At 49.5% G+C, this 21,194-nt stretch overlaps 1 protein-coding gene across 8 annotated transcripts in view; it reads left to right on the plus strand.

Annotated features, from left to right (window-relative positions):
* The window catches only part of TWIST2 (twist family bHLH transcription factor 2), a 61,717-nt gene that overhangs the window by 18,145 nt on the left and 22,378 nt on the right, over window positions 1–21,194 (plus strand). For 3 of the 8 annotated variants that reach the window (XR_010122916.1, XM_063648194.1, XM_063648193.1), the window contains one exon: window positions 1,891–10,779. The exons of 2 other annotated variants lie outside the window; for them this stretch is intronic. Coding sequence is in view for 2 of the 6 variants with exons in the window: in XM_063648194.1 (XP_063504264.1) it covers window positions 4,193–5,128 (936 nt within the window). In the remaining 4 variants the exon portion in view is untranslated. Of the gene's footprint in view, window positions 1–1,890; window positions 10,780–19,647; window positions 20,123–21,194 lie in introns of those variants that run through there. 3 more of the 8 variants (XR_010122918.1, XR_010122919.1, XM_054478999.2) reach the window with 3 other exon arrangements.

Here is a 21,194-nt window from a genome sequence, read left to right on the forward strand (position 1 = left end):
GATAGGCATCCCCTAACCCAGAGAACCCTCACTACCACCGCTCAGAGGTCCCTTTTTATATGTGGCACCAGAGAATACACCAATTTAGATGCTCTCTGTAGGTAGGCAGCAACCCCCATGGTCTGTGCGATGTCTCGTTGTGTGGCGGAAATGCCATTCACCGTGATGAACCCTTTCCAGTCACTCCACCGTGCAGTGCCCGGCCGGGGCCAGATCGGCCCTTCTTCCTGGCCCCATCTCCCGGGATCTGCTGCCCCCTCTTCAGGCCCTTCTTTGCGTGGTTAGCCTGGGGTACCTTTCCCAGTCACTGATCTGACTCCGTCGCTTAACCTGTTAATGGAATAGCATGAACGATGCACCCCACACTGCATCTGGTGTTACCGGGACCCACTGAATGTAGGTTCCTTTACCCCCGTTTCACCTGCTGCCAGCGGGATGGCCAGGCCTACCAGGCACCGCCCAGGTTCCCCATGGCACCGGCCCTGCCTGCTCTTCTGTGAGCTGCCTCTGAGCCCTGGGCACCCTCCATGGTGAGCTCCCCAGGCCAGGAGCATGTCTGTCCTTTTCACCCTGTACCCAGCACTTGGAGCAGTTGCCAGTAAGAACAGGGATGAGGAGATGAGCAAACCCACATGCTTGTCCTTAAAGCATGGCACCTTCGGCCAGGCACAGTGGCTTACACCTGTAATCCCAGCACTTTGGGAGGCCGAAGCAGGCAGATCACGAGGTCAGGAATTCGAGACCAGCCTGGCTAACATGGTGAAACCCTGTCTCTACCAAAAATAGAAAAATTAGCTGGGCATGGTGGTGTGTGTCTGTAATCCCAGCTACTTGGGAGGCTGAGGCAGGAGAATTGCTTGAACCCAGGAGGCGGAGGTTGCAGTGAGCTGAGATCGTGCCACTCTACTCCAGCCTGGGTGACAAAGCAAGACTCCACCACGGAAAAAAAAAAAAAAAAAAAAAAAAAAAAAGCATGGCACCTTCATGTTCCATGCCTTTATGCTGCTCTTCTTTGGCTAGAATCTCCCCTATGCCCGACAGGACTGCCTCCAGTGTCCCCTCCTTGGGGAGCCTCTAACCACCCCTCCTGGTGGCATTTGTGGTGACTCCTGAGGCCTCGAACTCCCCTAGTGGCCTGGTAGCTGCGATGGTTTGTCTGCCTGTCACCCCGGGAGCACCTTCAGAACTGTGTCCTCATCATGTATCCGGATGCCTGGCTCAGCCCATACCCTGCACAAGTGGGGGTCATGGAGGGAGCCTCTGTTTCCCCACCGAGTACACAAAGAAACTACACTGTGTCTGATGCAAACGCATGTTTTCTGTGCATCTGTGATTTACAGTTCCCCGGCTGCCTTCCAAGCAGAATGCACCTGGAAGCCTGGGGGTCTTGTGTTTGCCCCCAACAGAGGAGCCAGCCTCTTGTTTCGAGGGCCTTTTCCTTCCTAGAAGCCAACAGCTGGAGGGAAGGAGACTGGCTGTAACATTGGAGGGGCCACAACCCCCGAATTTCTTCTGCAGAAGAAAAGGGGTAGAGGTGGAGAAAGAGGGAGAGGGAGGCAGGGAGGGAGGGGGAAGGCACTGTACAGCCTAGCCTGGAGACATCTCGGGGGAAAGTGATTCATCTGATCTGGGATGGAAGATTATTCTGGGGAGTAAAATGCCCTGCCTCCAACACACACACACACACACACACACACACACACACACACTCCTCAGTAAAATACCCAGTTCTCACCAGGCTTTATGCAGTGGCTCTGGGGGCAGGGGCACAATAAAGAGAAGTCCCAGCCAGCTCCCGGGGCGGTGTGGGCTGAGGAAGAGGCTGGCAGGAGAGAGTTGTGGCTGGGAACCCTTCGATAAACAGGAAAGAATATTTTCCCTTTGGCACAGGCCTGGCACGGAGGAGCTGTCAGCAAGCAGGCATCCGAAGATTGAGATCACAGAGGGGTGGCCGAGGCCGGGGCACAGGCTGGATGCAAGGCAGATGCTGCATGGAACCCTTAGGTATTGAGTGCCCCGAAACTAGAAACTGAAAAGGCAGTCACATCCTCATCAGAAAGAAATCGATGGTGAGTTAGGAGGCCAGGAGGGAAGCAGCCGTTCCCGGAGCTGAGGGGCATCCCTCGAAGGCGGGAGGGAGAGAACTGGGAGGCAAAGGCTGGGGATGGCCGGGTGGCCCTGGGACCAACAGAAGGAGCAGGTGGGCTGAAGAAGGTGTTGGGGCAGAGACTGTGGTCAGCAGAAGGCATGAGAGGGGCCACCCTCCTGCATGGAGTGAGGCTCAGGAAACGTGGAATGAAAGAAAGATAGAAAAAATGAATGCAGTATAATGGAAGTTCCAAGGAACACTGCGGTTAGGAAGGTGGCTGGCATTCCGGAACTACCTCCCTGACCAGTGCAGTGACCCACAAAGACGGCATCCCTCACACATCAGCCCCGTGCCCTGGGTTCCCTCTGAGTGCACCTGCCCAGGAGGTCGGGCTTTCTGCACGTGGCTCCCAGGGGCTCTGCTGAGAAGCCCTTAGACATCGTCTAGTACAGCCCCTGGGCCCTCTCTGGGGTGCAGACGAGCTGGTGAGCTCCAGGCCTCAAACCTGACTGCCCAACTGCTGGGAGCCCCCCACCCCCCAAACTGCTCTGGTAAGCGTTGGGCTTCTGTCCAGATGACACAGCTAAGCAGGGTTTGGAAGAACAAAAAACAAAACCCAAGCCTGCCCACTTCAGACAGGGGCAGGATGGAGAGTCTCAGTGGGGGACGGGGGACTGGCTAAGTCAGGCAGACTCAGGGGGCATGGCCAGACGGATCCCAGTCTCCTCCCATTCCACGTCCCTACATCATTCTATGGGACCACAGGAAACCAAACTGGCCCTTCTTGAGACAGAGATGGAAGATGCTGTTTCCCACGGTGGACACCAAGCAGCCCTGGCTGTGACTGTGTCTGTGGGACAAGCTGTGTTCCGAGGTTGGTGACTCTCCGTGATCACCAGCCACCACCATGAGCAGTATCCTCTGTTGCCCACACACTTGGGCATCGCTGGCCGGGCTCAGTGTGGTGCCAGCGTGGGCTGATCCACAGGCATGGTAGGGCCGGGACACAAGCCCACTGCTCAGCAAGGCTGGAGGGAGCGCTGCGTGCCAGCCGGTGCAGGGGCTTGTGTCCATTTGATTCTCAAGATGGTCCAGTGATGGAGGTGGCATCCACCTGCATTCTCTCGCATTTTCTAGAGAAAGGAAGTTCATCTCAGAGGGGTCAGTTGGCATCGGTGTCTGGGTTGTGAGAGACAGTGTCATCCGCACCAGCATCAGGCAGCAGATGGCATGGGTAGGCGTGCGGGCAGCAAATGCTTGGCAGTTTAAGTGGTTTCCTTGCAAAGGACAAGGCTGGGGAGCACGCCACTGAGAGAAAGGCATCGACTCCTGCAAAGCCTGCTTCTGAAGCGAGCAACGTGGACTTGTTTGCACCGAATGGGAAATAGGTCCAAGTGCGGTGAGGAGTACTTTAAAGAAGGGATTTCACAAGCGGTGCTGGCACAGGCCACTGCAGCTTGTTTACTGCCACGGAGATGGAATTTCATACTTTCAAAAGGAACAATCTGGGATCTCTCAATAAAACTTCCAGGGCACAGGCAAGGAAAACAAAAATAGACAAATGGGACTACGTCGAACTTAAAAACTCCTGTGTATCAAAAAACACAACAATGAAAAGACAACCTGTGGAATGGGAGAAAATATCAGCAAATTATCCATCTGATAGGAGAGTACTATCCAGAAGAGATGCAGGACTCCTACGATTCAACAATAAAAATTAGATAGCCTGCATAAAAGTAGGCAAAGGCCTTAAATAGACATTTCTACAAAGATGATATACAAATAGCCAACAAGCACATGAAAAGATGCTTGACACAACCACCCATCAGAGAAATGCAGATCCAACCAGAAAGAGGCACCAGCTCACACCTATGAGGTTGCCTACTCATGCCTGCAGTCCCAGCATTCTGGGAGGCTGAGGCGGGAGGATCACTTGAGGCCAAGAGTTTGAGGCCAGCTGGGCAACATAGTGAGATGCCATCTCTACAGAAATGAAAATAAAAAAGTAGCAGGGTGTGGTGGCCTGTGCCTATAATCCTAGCTACTTGAGAGGCTGAGGCAGGAGGATCACTAGAGTCCAGGAGTTTGAGGTTACAGTGAGCTATGCACACCACTGCACTCCAGCCTGGGCAACAGAATGAGACCCTGTCTCAAAACAAACAAACACAGAAAATAAATGTTGGTGAAGATGTGGAGAAATTGGAACCATTGGGCACTGCTGGTGGGAATGTAAACCAGTGCTATAGAATACGGTATGGAGGGTCCTCAAAAAATAAAATGCAGAACAAACAAAACGTGGTGTGTACACAGACACACCATACACCCCCCACACACACACCACACACAAACCACACACCCCACACACATCACACACCCACACCACATACCCCACACACACATCCCACACACACCACACACGCACCACACACGCACCCCACACCTCACACACACACCACATACCACACACAAACGACATACCCCACACACACCACACACCCCACACACACCCCACACACCCCACACACCCCACACACCCCACACACACACCACACACCCCACACACACACCACACACACACCCTACACCCCACACACCACACACAAACCACACACCCCACACACACACATCCCACACACCACACACCCCACACACACCACACCCCACGCACACCACACCCCCACACACCACACACACACCTTACCCCACACACACACCACACACACACCACATCCCCCCCAACACACACCAGACACCCCACACACCACACACACACCACACCCCACAGATACCCCCCACACCCCACACACACCACATGCCCCCACACACCACACACACACCACACCCCACACACACACCACACCCCACACACAAACACACCCCACACACACACCATCACCTCCCCCAACACACACACACACAGGATGGAACGTCATTCTGCCTTTAAAAAGGAAGGTTGTCTCGAAAGGGACCATAGCATGGATGAACCCTGAGGACACAGTGCTGAGTGAAATAAGCTGGTCACAGACAAACACTATATGACTCCACTTACACGAGGAACCTCGTGCAGTCAGATTCATAGAGACAGAAAGCAGAACGGTGGGTGCCAGGGGCCGAGGGGAGGAGTGGGGAGTCCGTGTTTAGTGGGGACAGAGTCCCAGTCTGAGAGGAGAAAAAGAGTTCTGGAGATGATGGTGGTTAAGGTCGCACAGCAGCGTGAATGTCCTTAATGCCACAGAACTCTGCTCTTCAAAACATTAAGACGGTAAATTTTATGTCATGTGTATTTTACCACGATTAAATTATTTCCAGGGATGTTTCTGCCATATTAACTGGAAGGCAGGTGACTCCTGGGCCGGGGGCGTCCCACAGTGGGTCCTGCCTGCCCCCATGCTCTCTATCCCACTAGCAGTCCCTGGCCAAGAGTCCTGGGCCACTTTGTGCCCTCAGACTTGTTGCTCATTTAACCCTTAGCCCCAGCGGGGTGGTGTTCCAGGGTGAGATTTGGGCTGGACACTGGGCTGGGCTGTAGGCCAGGATGAGGGCCAGGCCAGTGTAGGGAGATTGCGAGGCCAGAGGAGTGGTCTCAGGTTCACCACCCTGTGCACGTCAGGGCTTCCAGCACGTTCTACTTGGAAGTGATGCTTACAGATTCTCAAGAAGGTTGAATCCAAACCCTTGTAAAAATTGGGTCCTGTTGAGTGTCTTTTTGTTTGTCTGCATTTAGATCTAGTAACATTTTGGCCAACGCTGTGCAGGGAAGGGCGATGCTCTTTCTTTTCCAAGAATTAGGGTTAATTGTCCATGAATTTTATACAAATATGAGTCTTCAAGGTCATTCAGACGAAAGCTTTCAGACATTTTTGAAGCTGTGAGTTATTAAATATGTAGCATCTACCCATGGGGGGAAGTAGGGCACAGGCCTAGCCAGGGAGCAGGCACAGGTGCCACTAAACCTCTGGCACCAGGACGATTTACTGGACAGGTGACCAGTGTTGTTCCCATTCTGCAGATGGAAAGTCTGGAGGTCACGGGCGTACAGCCCAGAGGCACATGCTCCGCAGATGGTTTCGCGTAGCTGGTATCATGTGGGGCAGCTGCAGGGTCCTTCGTGTTGCCCTCACATATACTGAGCCCTGGCTGTTTGCAGTCCTTCTGCTGGGTGCTGGAGACATAAGAATGACTAGAATCTGTCTCTCCTGTGGAGGACTCACCATTCACGTCCAGCCAAGGAGACAATGGAGGACTCACCATCCACATCCAGCCAAGGAGACAAATCTACTGACAGCCATTCATAACACTGCATGTAGCTGTTGTACAACAATAGTTAGCAAACAAAGAAGACAAGGATGCCTTCTCCTGGACACAGTAGGGAGGCCAGACCAAGGGGTGGCACTTTGGTGGATCTGTCGTTCAATCAACAAATACTTGTTGAGCGCCTCCCACGTGCTGGGCTCCACATTAGAGACCGGGATATGGTGGGGAAGAAGTCAAGACAGTTCCTGTCACCATGAAGCTTGCCATGGGAGGGGAGGGCAGGCAGGAAACACACAAGACAGCAGATGTGGGCTTGCTGACCACGGGTGCTGAGAAGGAAGCAAGAGGATGAGGAAGGACATCTGAAGAAATGACGCTTGAGCAGAGAATGAATGGAGTGAGGGGTCCTGGCCAGGTTGAGGATTAGGTACGCAGAGGCTGGGGTATGCTCTGGGGGTTGGGAGTGGGCAGGGGGATGACTTCAGAGTAGAAGGGAGCTGCAGAGATGTGCACGCATGAGCACGCACAAGAGCTACAGGGTCCTGCTGAGTGAGATGTTCTCAGGAAGGTGCACACTGTGCACAAGGAATACACAACGGGCAGGTTGGTCCGAGTGCTCCTCCCGGTGCCCAATGCACGGTGCCAGGGGAGGACAGAAGCAAAGCAGGGCCGAGAGTCACACTGGTCTTGGAAAGGCTTGATGAGTGGGCCTGAGGGTACGTTCCGGAACATCTCGATACCAGAAACAAAATAATAAAAACCTTTGTTCATGTCTCACTCAGGAGGAGCTGGAGGCCTGTGATTCTTCTCCTTTACCGTCCCTGCCTCCAAATCCAGACTGGGAATGGGAACGTCATTGTGCATCAGCTCAAAACTGGGTTGGTGGCCTGCTCTAAACTTGCTGATCCATGTTCCATCAAGGAAAAAACTCACTTGTGGCTCTGTACCCCTCTGAGACGGGGTTCATGCGTTAGAGGAGTTAGCAGCCTGTTTGGAAGACAAGGGGCCTGAGCTGCATCCCAGGCAGGATGTTGATGGAGGGGATGGCGATTGTCTTTGTCAATGATGAGGGATGGGATCCCATATGCAAAGAGGACCACACTCACCTGAGAATTTGGGGACCAGGACTGGTGACTCAGGGAAGTGCAGCTACCACTGTTCAAGGGAAACACAACTTGGGAACATGGCTGCTCAGATGCTTTTATTCAATCCTCATGCTTTACGGAATCCAGGACATGAAAATCTAATTTGTTTAAAAACTCAACTTTCCTGCTGTGGGTATCTTAATTTCACCTGCAGTATTTCTCTTTAGTTCCATGTTATTGTGTCTTAAAATGTCCAATTTAGTTACTTAAGGCTCTTCTTTTGCAAAAGAATAGAAAGAAAAATGTTAAGGATGCAGGCCCAGGAGACATTGTGTTATCCCAGGACTTCTACAATAAAAAAGCGAGCTTTCGAAATGATGTGTATCCTGGTTGGATGACTCTCTCCCTGGTGAATGCCAGTCTGCACCAGCCCCACCTCCTGGCCACTAAAAATCTTTAATATTACATAGTACATATATTCGTTCACCAGACATAGCATGTTGAAAAGGCCTGGAGGAGTTTCTCTAAAGATGAAAATCTTGGTACTTTGCTTGTTTCTTGGAGAATCTACAGAGGCTCTCTGCCTTGGATGCTTACCCAGGATTCAGGTAGAAGAGTTGCCTGCCCTGGGCTCCCCACAGCACTTGGGTGCGCACCTGTGATTCAGGTAGGAGAGGGGTCTGGGCTCCCCACAGCACCTGGATGCGCATCTGTGATTCAGGTAGGAGAGGTGCCTGGGCTCCCCAGGTTACCTGATTTGTCCTTCAGGTGCAAGTGAGTTCTCAGGGGTGAGGTTCTATGCTTTGGTGCCTCCCTCTCTGCCACACTGGCCCCTTCCTTGTGGAACATGTGTCCTCTTTCAGGCTCTGTTGATGACTTCATATAGAGTGCACAGAGGAACAAAAACAATGAAGTTGACCAAGGAGGGAGCTGGCTGGAGGGTTTGGAAGGACAGCAGAGCAGGCACAGCTGGAAGGATTTATTTTTCTCTTGCTACCAGAAGACTCAGGACACAATGCAGAAAATACGAAATACATTCATTCATTAGCTTTCCCATCTCTTAAATGGTTTGACCCAACTGGGCAAGCCCTGGCTGAAGAGATTGGACATCTGGAGTCCATCACTGTCTGAGGCCATGGTGGACCCAGCTCTTTTCTTTTCTCTGGGGTGAGATATGGTGGACACTCAGCCCTTTAAGGAGCCCTGACCACAGATGAGACAGAAGGTGCAGCTGTGGGTCTTCTCCAAGAAGAAGACGGCCTCTTCCGAGACTCCTCCAACAGCGCCACCCGCTGGGTCAAACTTGTCACTGAGCTTCCAGCAGCTTCCTCTCTGGCAGAAAATGGATTCAGCCAAAAGATCAAAGACGAGGAAATTTAGAAGTCCACATGGTGCTGGCCAAGCATCCCAGTAAAGGGTATATCCTCTGTGGCTTTGTTTTTCACGTTACTGGCATTGGTTTGCTTTGTTGGGAAGCTATGCAGAGTTGCACATCACCTTGTAACAGAGGTTGGCTTCCAGTGGGCTGGACGTTTACGAACAAATGGGAGCCAAGAAAGTGCTGTGAACTTCAGCTCCCTGACCGGGGTCACGGGAATGCCATAAATCAGGCCAGACAAATTCCCATGATGTCAGTCACTCAGCTGAGTTTCTGGGGGTCATGAGTCTCTTTGCATTTCTCCCCTGTCCCCAAGTTCCAAAAAAACAAATAAATAGATGGAAAGGTTACCTCACAGATCCTTGGCAAAGACCCCTGGAATAGCACAGCTCTGTCCCGAGTGAAAGTTTACTTCAGAAGATTCTGATGCAATAGAGAAAAAATAAATCGGGCGAGGGAGCCTGTGGCTTGTGGGGTTCTGCTATGCAGCAGGGCTGGAGCAGGTGCCAGGGTGCAGGGAGGGTGAGGGACCCCGAGGCCCTGGCCAGGGTTCACATCGTCATCCCACTAGCTGTGGACCTGGGGGACCCTGGCAGAAAGGAAATCTGTCTCAGTGAGCTGTGCTTGTCAGAAATCCTCCCAGTGCACCAGTCACTGCCCCGTTGGGTGGGTGTGGGTGGAGGGCAGATGGCCACACGGCCACTCGGGAAGTTCAGGAATGGCTGAACCTCACTAGAGTGAAATCAAGTCAGGCACCCAGGTGGCCTCTGCAGCAGGCACTAGGGGACTCTCAGCAGCTCAGAACTGTCCTTACTCCTAAGGAGTTTGAAATTAGGAAGAATAAAACTTTGGGGGGATAAATGACTACAAAGTGTCTCCTGAACTGGCCCCACAAGAGACTGCAGGCTCCAAGTGCTCCCTGTCTGGGTAAACGCCTTCTGCTTTCTAGGACTGTCCACTCAGTTATTAAGCCCACTGCTGTGTCAGGCCAAGGGTGCAGTGATGGCAGAGACAAAGTCCCGCCTTCAGGGACAGTCCCCAACACAGCAGCAGCTAGATTAGAAAAAATAAAGATGAGAAAGCCTCTCAGAGCATCTGTCATGGTATCTACCAAAACCTGTCAGGGATAGGAGAAACTCCCTGTCAGTAGAAGCTTAGATTAAATTCTAGGTAAAATATAAGAAAAGTACACTCAGCAATATGCCAAAAGAATAGGGCGCTGTGAAGAAGGTGGATTTATTAGTGGAATATCAGGGCATTCAGATGCCTTTGCCAGGTTTCTGACACACTTTGGCAATATGTGTCAAAAGCATTCAGATTGCTCAGATTCTTGGATTCATTTATGCAATGAGGCACATCTATAGTCAAAAAAGAGAATAAAGGGAATCGACTCAAGAGATACTAAAATGCATCTGAGAAAAATTTAACATATTTCTGTTATTAAAACCTCCCTGTCTGATGTTTAAAATCTCAAGAAGCTATCATAAAGAGATTCTTCCTTACCTTCAGTGGATCACCTGAGGTCAAGAGTTCGAGACTAGCCTGGCCAACATGCTGAGACTCCGTCTCTACTAAAAATACAAAAAATTAGCTGGGCGTGGTGGCGGGCGCCTGTAGTCCCAGCTACTCAGGAGGCTGACGCAGGAGAATTGCTTGAGCCCAGGAGGTGGAGGTTGCAGTGAGCTGAGATCGTGCCACTGCACTCCAGCCTGGGAGACAGAGCAAGATTGCATCTCAAAACAGCAACAACAAAATCCTATGTAGCACTCAAGTCTTTTGTATAAAAGTCAGCAGGTCTCTCGCCAGTATACTGTTTTGTAACATTGTCTCAAACTTTAAAAAATGATTCTATATGGATCACGAAAAAGAAATAGACATAGAGCTATTGGCAAGCAGAAGATAAAAATATTATTTGTAGATGATACAGTTGTCTACTAAGAACCTTGCTGTCTACCCCATATCAAAAAAAGAAATCATTTGAAAATCTTTAGAACAAATGAAACAATTTAGACTGAAGGCAATTGCTAAGTGAAGATAATTTTTCACAAGCACTCTCACACACACCAGCAATAAGCAATTCAATCACATAATGAAACAAAAAGATGACATTCACACAAACAAAAATATTTATGCTTATGAGATCTTTATATACGTTTAGTGAGAAATATGGAGGACTTTTATGAAGAAAAATCTCTTAGCTAGAGGGTCCAATAGAATATTTTTTGAATGAGGAGCTCTATTTATTAGGACTCTGTTTGGAAATACATATTACTGTGAACATATCATTTCTTTTACAATTTAATTTATATATTTAATGAAATGTTTAATTCAATACAATTATTCTCAGGTGCACCTGGAAGACTAAGAGAGCAAACACGTCCAAGAAACTTATGAAAAAGAAAAGTGAGGAGAGAGGTTTTGTGCTGCCAGGGACTGTAATCCAGAACTTTAATATTCAAATTACTGGGTGCACTGGGGGCCAGGCAGAAAACACAATGAAATGGAACCGTGGAGAACTCAGGAACAACCCTGATGCTTGTCCTATTCAGGTACAGGGTAAAGGAGACAATGGCCACGAAGAGGGTGGATTATGCAGAGCATAATTCCAAAAAGGAATTACCTGGAGACTGGTTTTGTGCAGGTCTACCCAAGAACAGCCCAGGAGGTTGTTAAAGGCTGATGTTCTCTATTAGTTGGTAAACAGCTCTCATGGTGCCCTCTCCCCTGCTGTACCCCTCCCTGTCCATGAACCAGCAATTCAATAGTTAACCCCTAGATCCCTGTGCCACCAGTGGGGGCCCAGGACATCAGCTACCCCAAAGCTCACTTATCTGGGTCTGGCTCGCAGGCAGCCCACTCTTGCCTTTTACAGTTATTGTTACACTTTACTTTTTCCTACGATTTTCTAATCTAGAATGAAATGGCCACCAGAGAGTATAAACGCCAGAGCGTGATGAGAAAAAGAAGATGTCAGCTCCTCACCCTAGTGCAGCGGGGCCTCCAGAGCTTATTAAGGCCATGGGAATCTGCAGACCCGTTCGGCATCCCAGGTCCTGGTGATTGTCAGAGGCCAGCCTGTGGGGACGTGGGTCACCTCTCGCCACTTGCTGTAGGGTTCAGGCATGGTGCAGATAGCAGCCCCTGTTGATCTTTTTCCCCAGTGAAGTTGTGCTCCTTAGTTAACCTGGAGTTTATTCCTCCAGGAGGTAATGCAGAACACAAACCTTTCTCTGAGAACAATAGCCATGCACAGATTTAATTCTGAAACACAGGCTCTAATAGCAGTCTGTGACCATGGGGCAAATTGAGTGGAGAGGAGAGGAGGCTGTCCCAGCAGTGGGGGATCTGTGCTCTCAGCTGGAAACTCAGTGTGTTCTCTCTTTATAGCCCTCCACCTTCAGGAGCTGACTTTCCTCTAATGTTTCTTTAAATGTTAATATTGGAGCCTGCGGTAAGAACTCAGATAATTAAACATACCAAGTGAGGGCATGTAATCGTGCAGAAGGGCTCAAACACCCAAGGATGAAAAGTGAGACCATAGTTTTAAAAAATTCTAATTGTATAATATCATGTCGCATGTATGCTTTATACAGAGAAGAATCCAGCGAGCACAAAAGGCAAGCTGACTGAGGTTGTCTCGGCAGTCCTGGGTGGACACACAGCCTTCCTGGCTCTGTCCCCTCTGAGACTGTGAGCCCCTCCTGGTGGGGCTCTGACCTTGCCTTACCTAGACCCATGTGTCTTAGAGAGGCTTGGAGTCAGTACCTTCTTGATGAGACCAATAATCAGGGCTCTACTGGGCTGAGTGGGGGTGGGGTAGAACATCAGAAGTGGATGACCTCTTGAAAAGGTGACAGTCCCTCCCCACCAGCCCACGACTGTTCTGGCTTCCTCTTGTTCTCCAATCGTGATTATTAATAGTGCCCCTTTCACTCCCAAAGCATCTCATTCTACATGTTGGGTCATGTGGTCATCCTGTCCAGCAAATGCACACCTCCCTCCAGCCGGGACTACGTGGCCACTAGGCCACACTCACCACTCCTTAGGGTCACTTGTGGAGTTTCCTAAAATGCCCCTTCCTTGCTCTGCCCCACCACCCACCCACTATTCTGACATGCCCAGCTAGGAAGGCATGCGCTGCAAATCACTCACCCAGAAACCAGAGATCTAGTGTCAAGTTGGTGGTTAGCAGGATCCCCTGGCCGTCCTGGGTCAAGCACCAGCTGTTGAGTTGTGGACATGGACAGCCCTGCCAGACCTTGCCCCACACAGGCAGTACCTATGGGAAGTTCCCTGGACCTGCAGAAGGGCATGATCGGCTGTCCTGGTGTGATGTGGTCAGGGAGGGCTTCCTAGAGGAGGCAGCAGTGACCAGCACTCAGAGGTGCAGAGAGCATTCTGCACAGAGGGAGAGGCAGAGATAGTTTATGTGGAGGACCTGCTATGACTGCCAGCTAGGGCATGGTTCAAAACCCAGGAGGAATGAATTCCCTATGGAGAGTGCTTGCGCTGCAGGCAGAGAGGGGCCTCCACAGGGCTCTGGGCTGCCAACATTGTAGGGCATGATTTAGTGTGAGTGTTAGTGTATTAGTGTTGGTGTTAGTTTTGATATTAGTGTTAGTATTTATTTGTATTCGTGTTAGTGTTAGTATTAGTGTGTTAGTATTAGTGTTAGTGTTAGTATTTATTAGTATTAGTGTTATTGTTAGTATTAGTGTTAGTGTGTTAGTATTTATTGATATTAGTGTTAGTGTTAGTATTAGTATTAGTGTTAATGTTAGTATTTATTGTTAATAGTGTTAGTGTTAGTATTTATTGGTATTGGTGTTACTGTTAGTGTTAGTATTTATTAGTATCAGTGTTAGTATTTATTGGTATTAGTATTTATTAGTATTAGTGTTACGGTTAGTGTTAGTGTCAGTATTTATTAGTATTAGTGTTAGTGTCAGTATTAGTATTAGTATTTATTAGTGTTAGCATTAGTATTAATGTTAGTGTTAGTATTTATTAATATTAGTGTTAGTGTTGGTAATATTTATTAGCATTAGTGTCAGTGTTAGTATTAGTGTTAGTGTTAGTATTTATTAGTATTAGTTACTATTTATTAGTGTCAGTGTTAGTATTAGTATTAGTGTTAGTGTTAGTATTTATTGGTATTAGTGTTAGTGTTAGTATTAGTGTTATGTTAGTATTAGTGTTAGTGTTAGTATTTATTGGTATTAGTGTTAGTGTTACTATTTATTAGTATGAGTGTTACTGTTAGTATTAGTGTTACTGTTAGTATTTATTGGTATTAGTGTTACTGTTAGTATTAGTGTGTCAGTATTAGTATTAGTGTTAGTGTCAGTATTCGTGTATTTATTAGTCTTAGCATTAGTATTAATGTTAGTGTTAGTATTTATTAGTGTTAGTGTTGGTGTTAATATTAGCATTAGTGCCAGTGTTAGTATTAGTGTTAGTGTTAGTATTTATTAGTATTAGTTACTATTTATTAGTGTCAGTGTTAGTGTTAGTGTTAGTGTCAGTATTTATTAGTATTAGTGTTAGTGTGAGTATTAGTGTTAGTATCTATTAGTGTTAGTGTTAGTATTAATGTTGGTGTTAGTATTTGTTAGTATTAGTGTTAGTGTTAGTATTAGTGTTGGTGTTAGTATTTATTAGTATTAGTGTTAGAATTTATTAGTATTAGTGTCAGTGTTAGTATTAATATTAGTGTTAGTATTTATTAGCATTAGTGTTAGTATTAGTGCCAGCATTAGTGCCAGCTGGGCTGGGCTGGTGTCCTGGGTCTGAGCTGTCTGCATCCCCATCTCGGCCCCTCTTGAGTGTCTCTCACGTCTGCAGTCCTGCACAGCCCAAGTCCCAGCAGGGATGCTGCATCTATAAATCCCTACATAAGCAAATGTTAGCCGGAGGAGCCACTTGGCCTTCAAATGGGAACACTGGACATGCTGAGGGCTTTAGGGAGGAGAAGGTGCCACCTGCTGTGTGCCTGGGTTTTCCATCCATGAGAGCCCGTGGGCATCACAGCCACTCCATGAAGGGACTGCCTGGTTTTTCTCTTCCTGTCTCTCTCTCCATCTGTCTCTCTTCCTCTGTCTGTCTGTGTCTGTCTGTGTGTCTGTCCCTGTGTCCCTGTCTGTCTGCCTGACTCTGTTTCTCTCTCTCTGTGTGTCTCTCTTGTGGTCTTGTTTAGGGGCACATGGCAAGTCAGATTTAACCCTGGGCCTCTGGCTCCCAGGTCCCTGTTCATACACCAAGCCCCACTTGCCACCTCTTCCCTGGGAGGCTCTTTTCCCCCCTCTCCCAGCAGCAGCCCAGGTCTCCTGAGCCTGAGGGTCTGCTGTCTGCACAGGGCACTGTCCTGTGCTTCCCGAGAGCGTGGGAGTCCCTGGCCTCTTTCCAGCCCATCCAGTGCCTACCTGTGTTAACTGGACCCAAAACCTCTGAGACCATTCAATAGGGTGGTGGCTGGAAAACAGATCAGTACTTTTTTCCACTTTTAGACTGCAGCCTGGACAGAAATGCAAACGCCTTGTGTCCTGTGCTGTGCCAGGGTGCCCTGCCTTACAAAACAGACAGCTCTGGAGAAGCATGTGTAAATTTAATTTGGGGTAACATTGACTCATGTTAAGATCATTTGAGCCTCTTCACCTTGACTCTGATTGGCCTCCGAAGCAGCACCAACTCATACTCCAGCTTAGCTTGCCTTGGTACCCTGCCTTCCAGACCAGGAGTTAATGATCTGTAAAAACACTTAAATTCATGGGGAAAACTCCTTCTTGAAAGGAGCAAATGTGTTTGTAACTTACATATTCTTTTTGTCCCATGATGAGGGAACTTCCTGGGAGCCTGTCTGCTTGGAGTCCTGGGAAGTGATATCTCGATTTTAAAAGTCCTCCACGATCAAAGCTTCTTTTAACAAAGTCAAAGGATGCTTTCTGGGTTGCTCTGCTGGAATCTGGGGCAGTCAGAGCTGAGGGGCAGGTGACCGTGGTCCAGGTGTGCCCCCTGGGATGGATGTGGGTCAGGGAGGTGTGGTCCAGGGTGCAGATGTCTGAGCCCTTCCTGATGTGAAGGCAGCTCTTGACATCGTTCCCTGCAGTTTGGGGGTGAGATGGACATGAACGTTGCTTCTGTGATTCTTTCTCTTCTAGGTTCTATTTTTCTGTGAATTCTTCTAGAAACCTGAGCAGGGCCTTTGCGTTTCTGAACCTCCATTTTCTGCTTTTTTATTTACTTGGGTAGTGCTCGAAGTTCCTTGGAGGACAGCCGTGGTGTTTATGTGACTCTTGTTTTATTACCGGGATTGGGCTGGTGATAGTTCCTCCTCCCAGGCAGTCGCCCCTCGTGGACTGTTTATCCTAGTGGAGATGTGCAGGATCCACGAACACCATGGGAGCCAGCCAGGGCCCCACAGGGCTGCAGATGGGCTCCGTTCACCACGTTGCTCATTTAAAAAATTCTCTGCTGATTTAAAATCCACTCAGCTTGCTGCTGTAGCTGGTTGTCTCTGAGGAGCTGAGCTGGCTCGCTTGACATTAAACAGGAAAAATAAGGAGAGAAAAAAACAGAAAGTGAGGGGAGAAGGGACGGGAGACGCCAGAGCTGCAAAGCGAGGCAGAGATGGCCCAAGCCCAACCTTATCACTCCCTATCCTTTAATTCCAATAGAAGGAGAAGGATAGGGATTTTGAAGACAGATCAGGGAAAACATTTAGCATTTGAGCAGAAGAATTTTCTAGAAGCCTGGCCAGGAAGGGGCTCTGAGCACACAGAGGGAGTTGAGTAAGAAGAATTCCCAGCTCCAAGGATCCTGAGAGGACCCTGGGGAAGACCATGTTGATTCCGTGCCTTGCGGAGAGGGAGGCGGTTTTCAGGAATGAAAAGCTGACAGGGTTATGTTGTTGCTGGTTTCCCAGCTGTAAGATGCACATAACTGTGGCTTTTCTCTCCTTCTGCATCTGCAAGGCTTCAGTAATTGATGGCCGATCAGAGTCGCTGGGCGAAGCCAGAGCCGTGAGCAGCGCTGTGGTTTCCGTCCTTCCTTCTCCTCTGCATTAAATGTGATTGGCCTTTCCCCTGGGGTTAATCCGAATTCACCTAGGGTTAATCCGAATTCTTCCAGCCTTCCTCCCTTCAGAAATCCGTCCTCGAAGTTCAGCCCCTCCACAGAAGGCACCGCGAGTGCCCACCCAGCTGAACATCTTCTGGGGAAATAACGGGGCCGGCACTTACAAGCCAGTTCTTTAAGACGGGGTCGTTGGCTGCCGATTGAGCCTGGGCTGAAGTGCCAGTGGGCTGCCAAGTCTGCCCCAGGGATCCCAAGGCTGCTGGGCCGGTGATTGCAAGACTCTGAGTCAGGGCTGCCCACCTTCACCTGGAGAAGTGAGGTCCCAGTGAGGCCAAGACCAGGCCAAGGTCCCCAGACAGCAAGTGGCACAGGTGAGGCCAGAGAGCCGCTTCCCATGCGAGTGGCCTCATGCCACAGGCGTGTTCTGAATCTGGGGCTCTTCTCTGTGTAGGGCTTCTCCCCCTCCCCTGCCTGGCCATGCCATAGATGTCCAGGTGTAAGCCCCAGAACAAGATTCTAGGCATGGTCTGATTCACAGGCACGTTCAAGGGTGTGGTTGCCACCCGCAGGCCACCAGACTGGGCTGGCAAGGTGAGAACGGCACCCTCACACCTGCCGGGGGGCTGGGGCAGGCAGCAGAGGTGAGGCCCATGGAACATAGCTCTATCATGGAGAAGGGATCAGATGAAGGGTCCGGCTGCTGCTGTCCCACGGTCCAGCAGACCCAGCCCCCAGTGCTGGCAAAAATGTACCTTGCAGGCCTCCCCCAGGTCAGGAGCAGGGAGCCTTCTGGAAGCGTGGCCGGGAAGTGCCTGCTCCCTGGGGCTGGCTCACTGCTGCCAGAGGAAGATTCCAGGGCTGAGCTGCGCACACCCAGTTGACTCTTCCCCACCAGCCCGCAGGTCACTCCAGCTCCCCTGAGTGATGTGGATAAGGGGCAGAGCAGGCCAGGGGCATCAGTGGAGTGTCCCCCCATGGAAGAGAATGTCCATGTGCTCGTGGAGACACGTTTCTCCTGAGAAGCCTGGAGCGGGTGGGGGTCAGCCCTGGTCCGTTAGGAGCTTCTTCACCTTCTCATGCCTCTCAGCCCTCAGTGCCCTCCCAGATTGTGCAGATGTTGGCAGGCTGCACCACTGTGAGCATGAGGTGCCCCCTCCCTGTCAGGGTCCCCATGGCCGGGTCTTCTGAGTGGAACCCTGATTCCCACCCTGCCTCGTTTGCGGGCTGGAGGGCCTGGCTCCCCTGGATGGTGGTCAGTCTTCCCTCTCTCCTCCTTTAGTGCCACACAGTACCTGGCCAAAGCCGTCATGCTGCCTGACTCAGCTTGCTTTATTTAGTCCAGGCAAAGTGGTGGAAAATGAAAAACTGGCCTTTTATGGCTTTACAGTGCACATTTGACCAAGGGAAGAATCAGCCCAGAAATGTACATTGATGAGTCTGCTCTTTCTTGCTGGCTATCTACTGTCCTTGATGTCTACTGCATCAGCCACAGCACACAGAAGATGTCTGGTCCTAGACACTGCACCTTACCAGTGTCTTGTGGGTGTTTGGTGCCTGTTAGCAGAGCAGGAGAGATTCCAGGTGCCATTGAGAGTGATGGTACAAATTCACCATCAGAAGCCCCAAGAGTCCTGCAAGCCACATTATAAATGCTTTGGCTAGCCCTGGGGAGATGAAGAGAGTATGACTGGGAGGCTTATCAGGATCACATCTTAAAGAAAACCAATGGGTTTTATACATTTTAAAGTATATTTGTAATCTTAGTTTTAAAATCACATTACTGGCTAGGCGTGGCAGCTCACACTTGTAATCCTAGCACTTTGAGATGTTTGGGGCCTGGAGCTCACCAGCTCCAGTCTGCACCCCAGAGAAGGCTCAGAGGCTGTACTGAGGCCTGGACAACATGGTGAAAACCTGTCTCTACTAAAAATACAAAAATTAGCTGGGCATGGTGGCAGACGCCTGTAATCCCAGCTACTCAGGAGACTAAGGCAGGAGAATCTGTTGACCCTGGGAGGCGGAGGTTGTAGTGAGCCGAGATTGCGCCATTGCACTCCAGCCTGGGTGACGGAGTGAAACTCCATCTCAAAAAAAAAAAAATCACATTACTGCTGATTTTCTCACTAAGATACAAAATGCACCGTGAACTTTGTTCCACAAACAACAGAACAGCTCCCACGATGACTGCCTGACCCTCTACTGGGCTGTGAGTCCCAGGCTGCAGACGAAGGACATTATCTTCTGAAGCGCCAAAAACCCCAGGGCAGAGCTCTTCTTAGCGTTAATTATGTTTTCTACTCAACAGTTCAAATACCCGCAACTGAGGGTAGACTATTTGGGGAAAAAGTGGTTTCTTTCTGCATCCTTTTGTTTTGCTAAAAGTTTCATTTATGAAACTTCTCAGGTCCCTCATACACAGTATGAGGGAGAATTCGAATTTCCTCTCAGAAGATGCTGTAAGGGTTGTTAGTGGCTTAAAGATGAGCGCATGTGTACGTGGTATTCCCTCCCCCAATGCGAGCTCACCTCACCCCAAATCTAAGGAAGTATACTTCTGGGCTATTGTCTGGAGCCCCGGGGACATGGGAGGTTTGAGGCTCCAGGGCTTATCTTGGTGAGTGATTCTGGGAGCCACCTACCAGTTGAGTGGAGCGAAGGGTGGAGAGGGAGGGTAGGTGGGGGTGCAACGTTGGAAGAGCCATGTGTTTGGGCAGTGGGGGCTCTGTTCTCACCACAGATTTCTGGTAACAAGAGACTCTTCCCACCAGAGGAGATTCTGAATGATGCTGCCATTGCCAGACCTTCTGCTACCAAAGAGAGTGAAGAGGAAGAGGGGGCAGCGTTTGGTCAAGACAGCCCTCGAAACGTTGGCGGGAGTGAGCACATTAAGCAATGGCTAAGAACACGATTGAATCATTTGTAACAACCCAGGACAGAGATGCCACAGGAGGACTTCGGGGAAAGGCGAATCCACTTATGCATCTTGGAGTTGTTTTTTCAAGTTCAGAAAATGAACCTTCACCAAGGTCTTGGACCATGAAGCAGAGACTCTGGTGCTGACTCTATCATTTGAGCTCCTAAGGGTACTCATGCCCAATGGAGCCTGCACACCAGCGACACCGCCAACACCATCTCGGTGTCCCACCCCATAGAGGAGGAAGAGGACACAGAGGGGTGCCCGGTAATAACCCTCCTTTCCTCTCTTCCACCCCACCACATCATCCCAATAAAACATGAAGGTAACTGAATGAGTGCGGCTCCCTCATTATCAATTTAATCCTCTGTCTCTGTTGATGTTGGTCAGTTAAGCTTTTTCATGGGCTCATTCAGTATCTTGCTCTCTCTGTCTCTTTCCCCATGAGACTTACACTCCTCCAGCCAGATTGTGGTGCCCTGGGCATTTTTAGGAATCAAATGCTGGCATTTGGCTGAAATTAATGCAATTAAATTATCAGTTTCTCAAATGTCATTTACAAATTACTTTTTTGTTTGTTTTAGACAATCCTTTGTTTTAAAACCCTTGCTTTGGCACTGGAGGCAGACTCGGTGGTCCCCTGGAAAGTTGACTCTCTCCCTTCACACTCCTTAGAGCCCCTGTGTTTAGGCAGGGCCATAGGACTAGTTCCAGCCAATGAGCTTTGGGAGGAAGCCTCGGCACACTTCCAGGCTAAAGTGTGCAGGATGCCAGGTCTCTTCTGCTGCCCCAAGTGCCTGAAGAGGCCGCAGGTTCTCAAGACTGTGGAGGCTCTACTAGCCTGAGTCCCTTCGTGACTGCGTGGAGCAGAGTCCCTGCCAACCTGAATGAGCAAGAAGCAAATGACTGCTGCATGAACCTCCCGAGATTCAGGGGCTTCTTTGTTGCAGCGTGAAGCCTAACTTGTTCTGCCAGACACAGCACTGACATGAGCAGGAAAACCATCTCATAACCCACGGCCGCCTCTCGTGTTGTCCTGAAAGCCTTATGCAGGTTGACTTTGCATGTAAAGTGGGTGGGCCTTTTAAAATTCATGTGAGAGGAGCTCAGTTCCGAAAGGCACTTTTCACTCAAGTTTTTTACAAATCACAAAATGTTCCCAAGGTGTAACCATAGCTTCATTTGTTATTTACTAAATGTGGCTCTGTATGCCAGATTTCTTTAAAGTAACTCAAATGTTAGGATGTTGAGAGATGTAACCATTTTGCACTTTGCCTAAGCGTTATTTGAATTCTTATCTTTGGCTCAAGGTCTACTGCCCTGTTTTCAGAGTCCTGTCTCCATTTCAGGTTTTGTTGAAGTGTTCTTCCCTCTACTCGCTTTCTCCTTCTTGTTTGATTG

Source organism: Pongo pygmaeus, chromosome 11, assembly GCF_028885625.2.
Source record: "Pongo pygmaeus isolate AG05252 chromosome 11, NHGRI_mPonPyg2-v2.0_pri, whole genome shotgun sequence".
Taxonomy (NCBI): domain Eukaryota; kingdom Metazoa; phylum Chordata; class Mammalia; order Primates; family Hominidae; genus Pongo; species Pongo pygmaeus.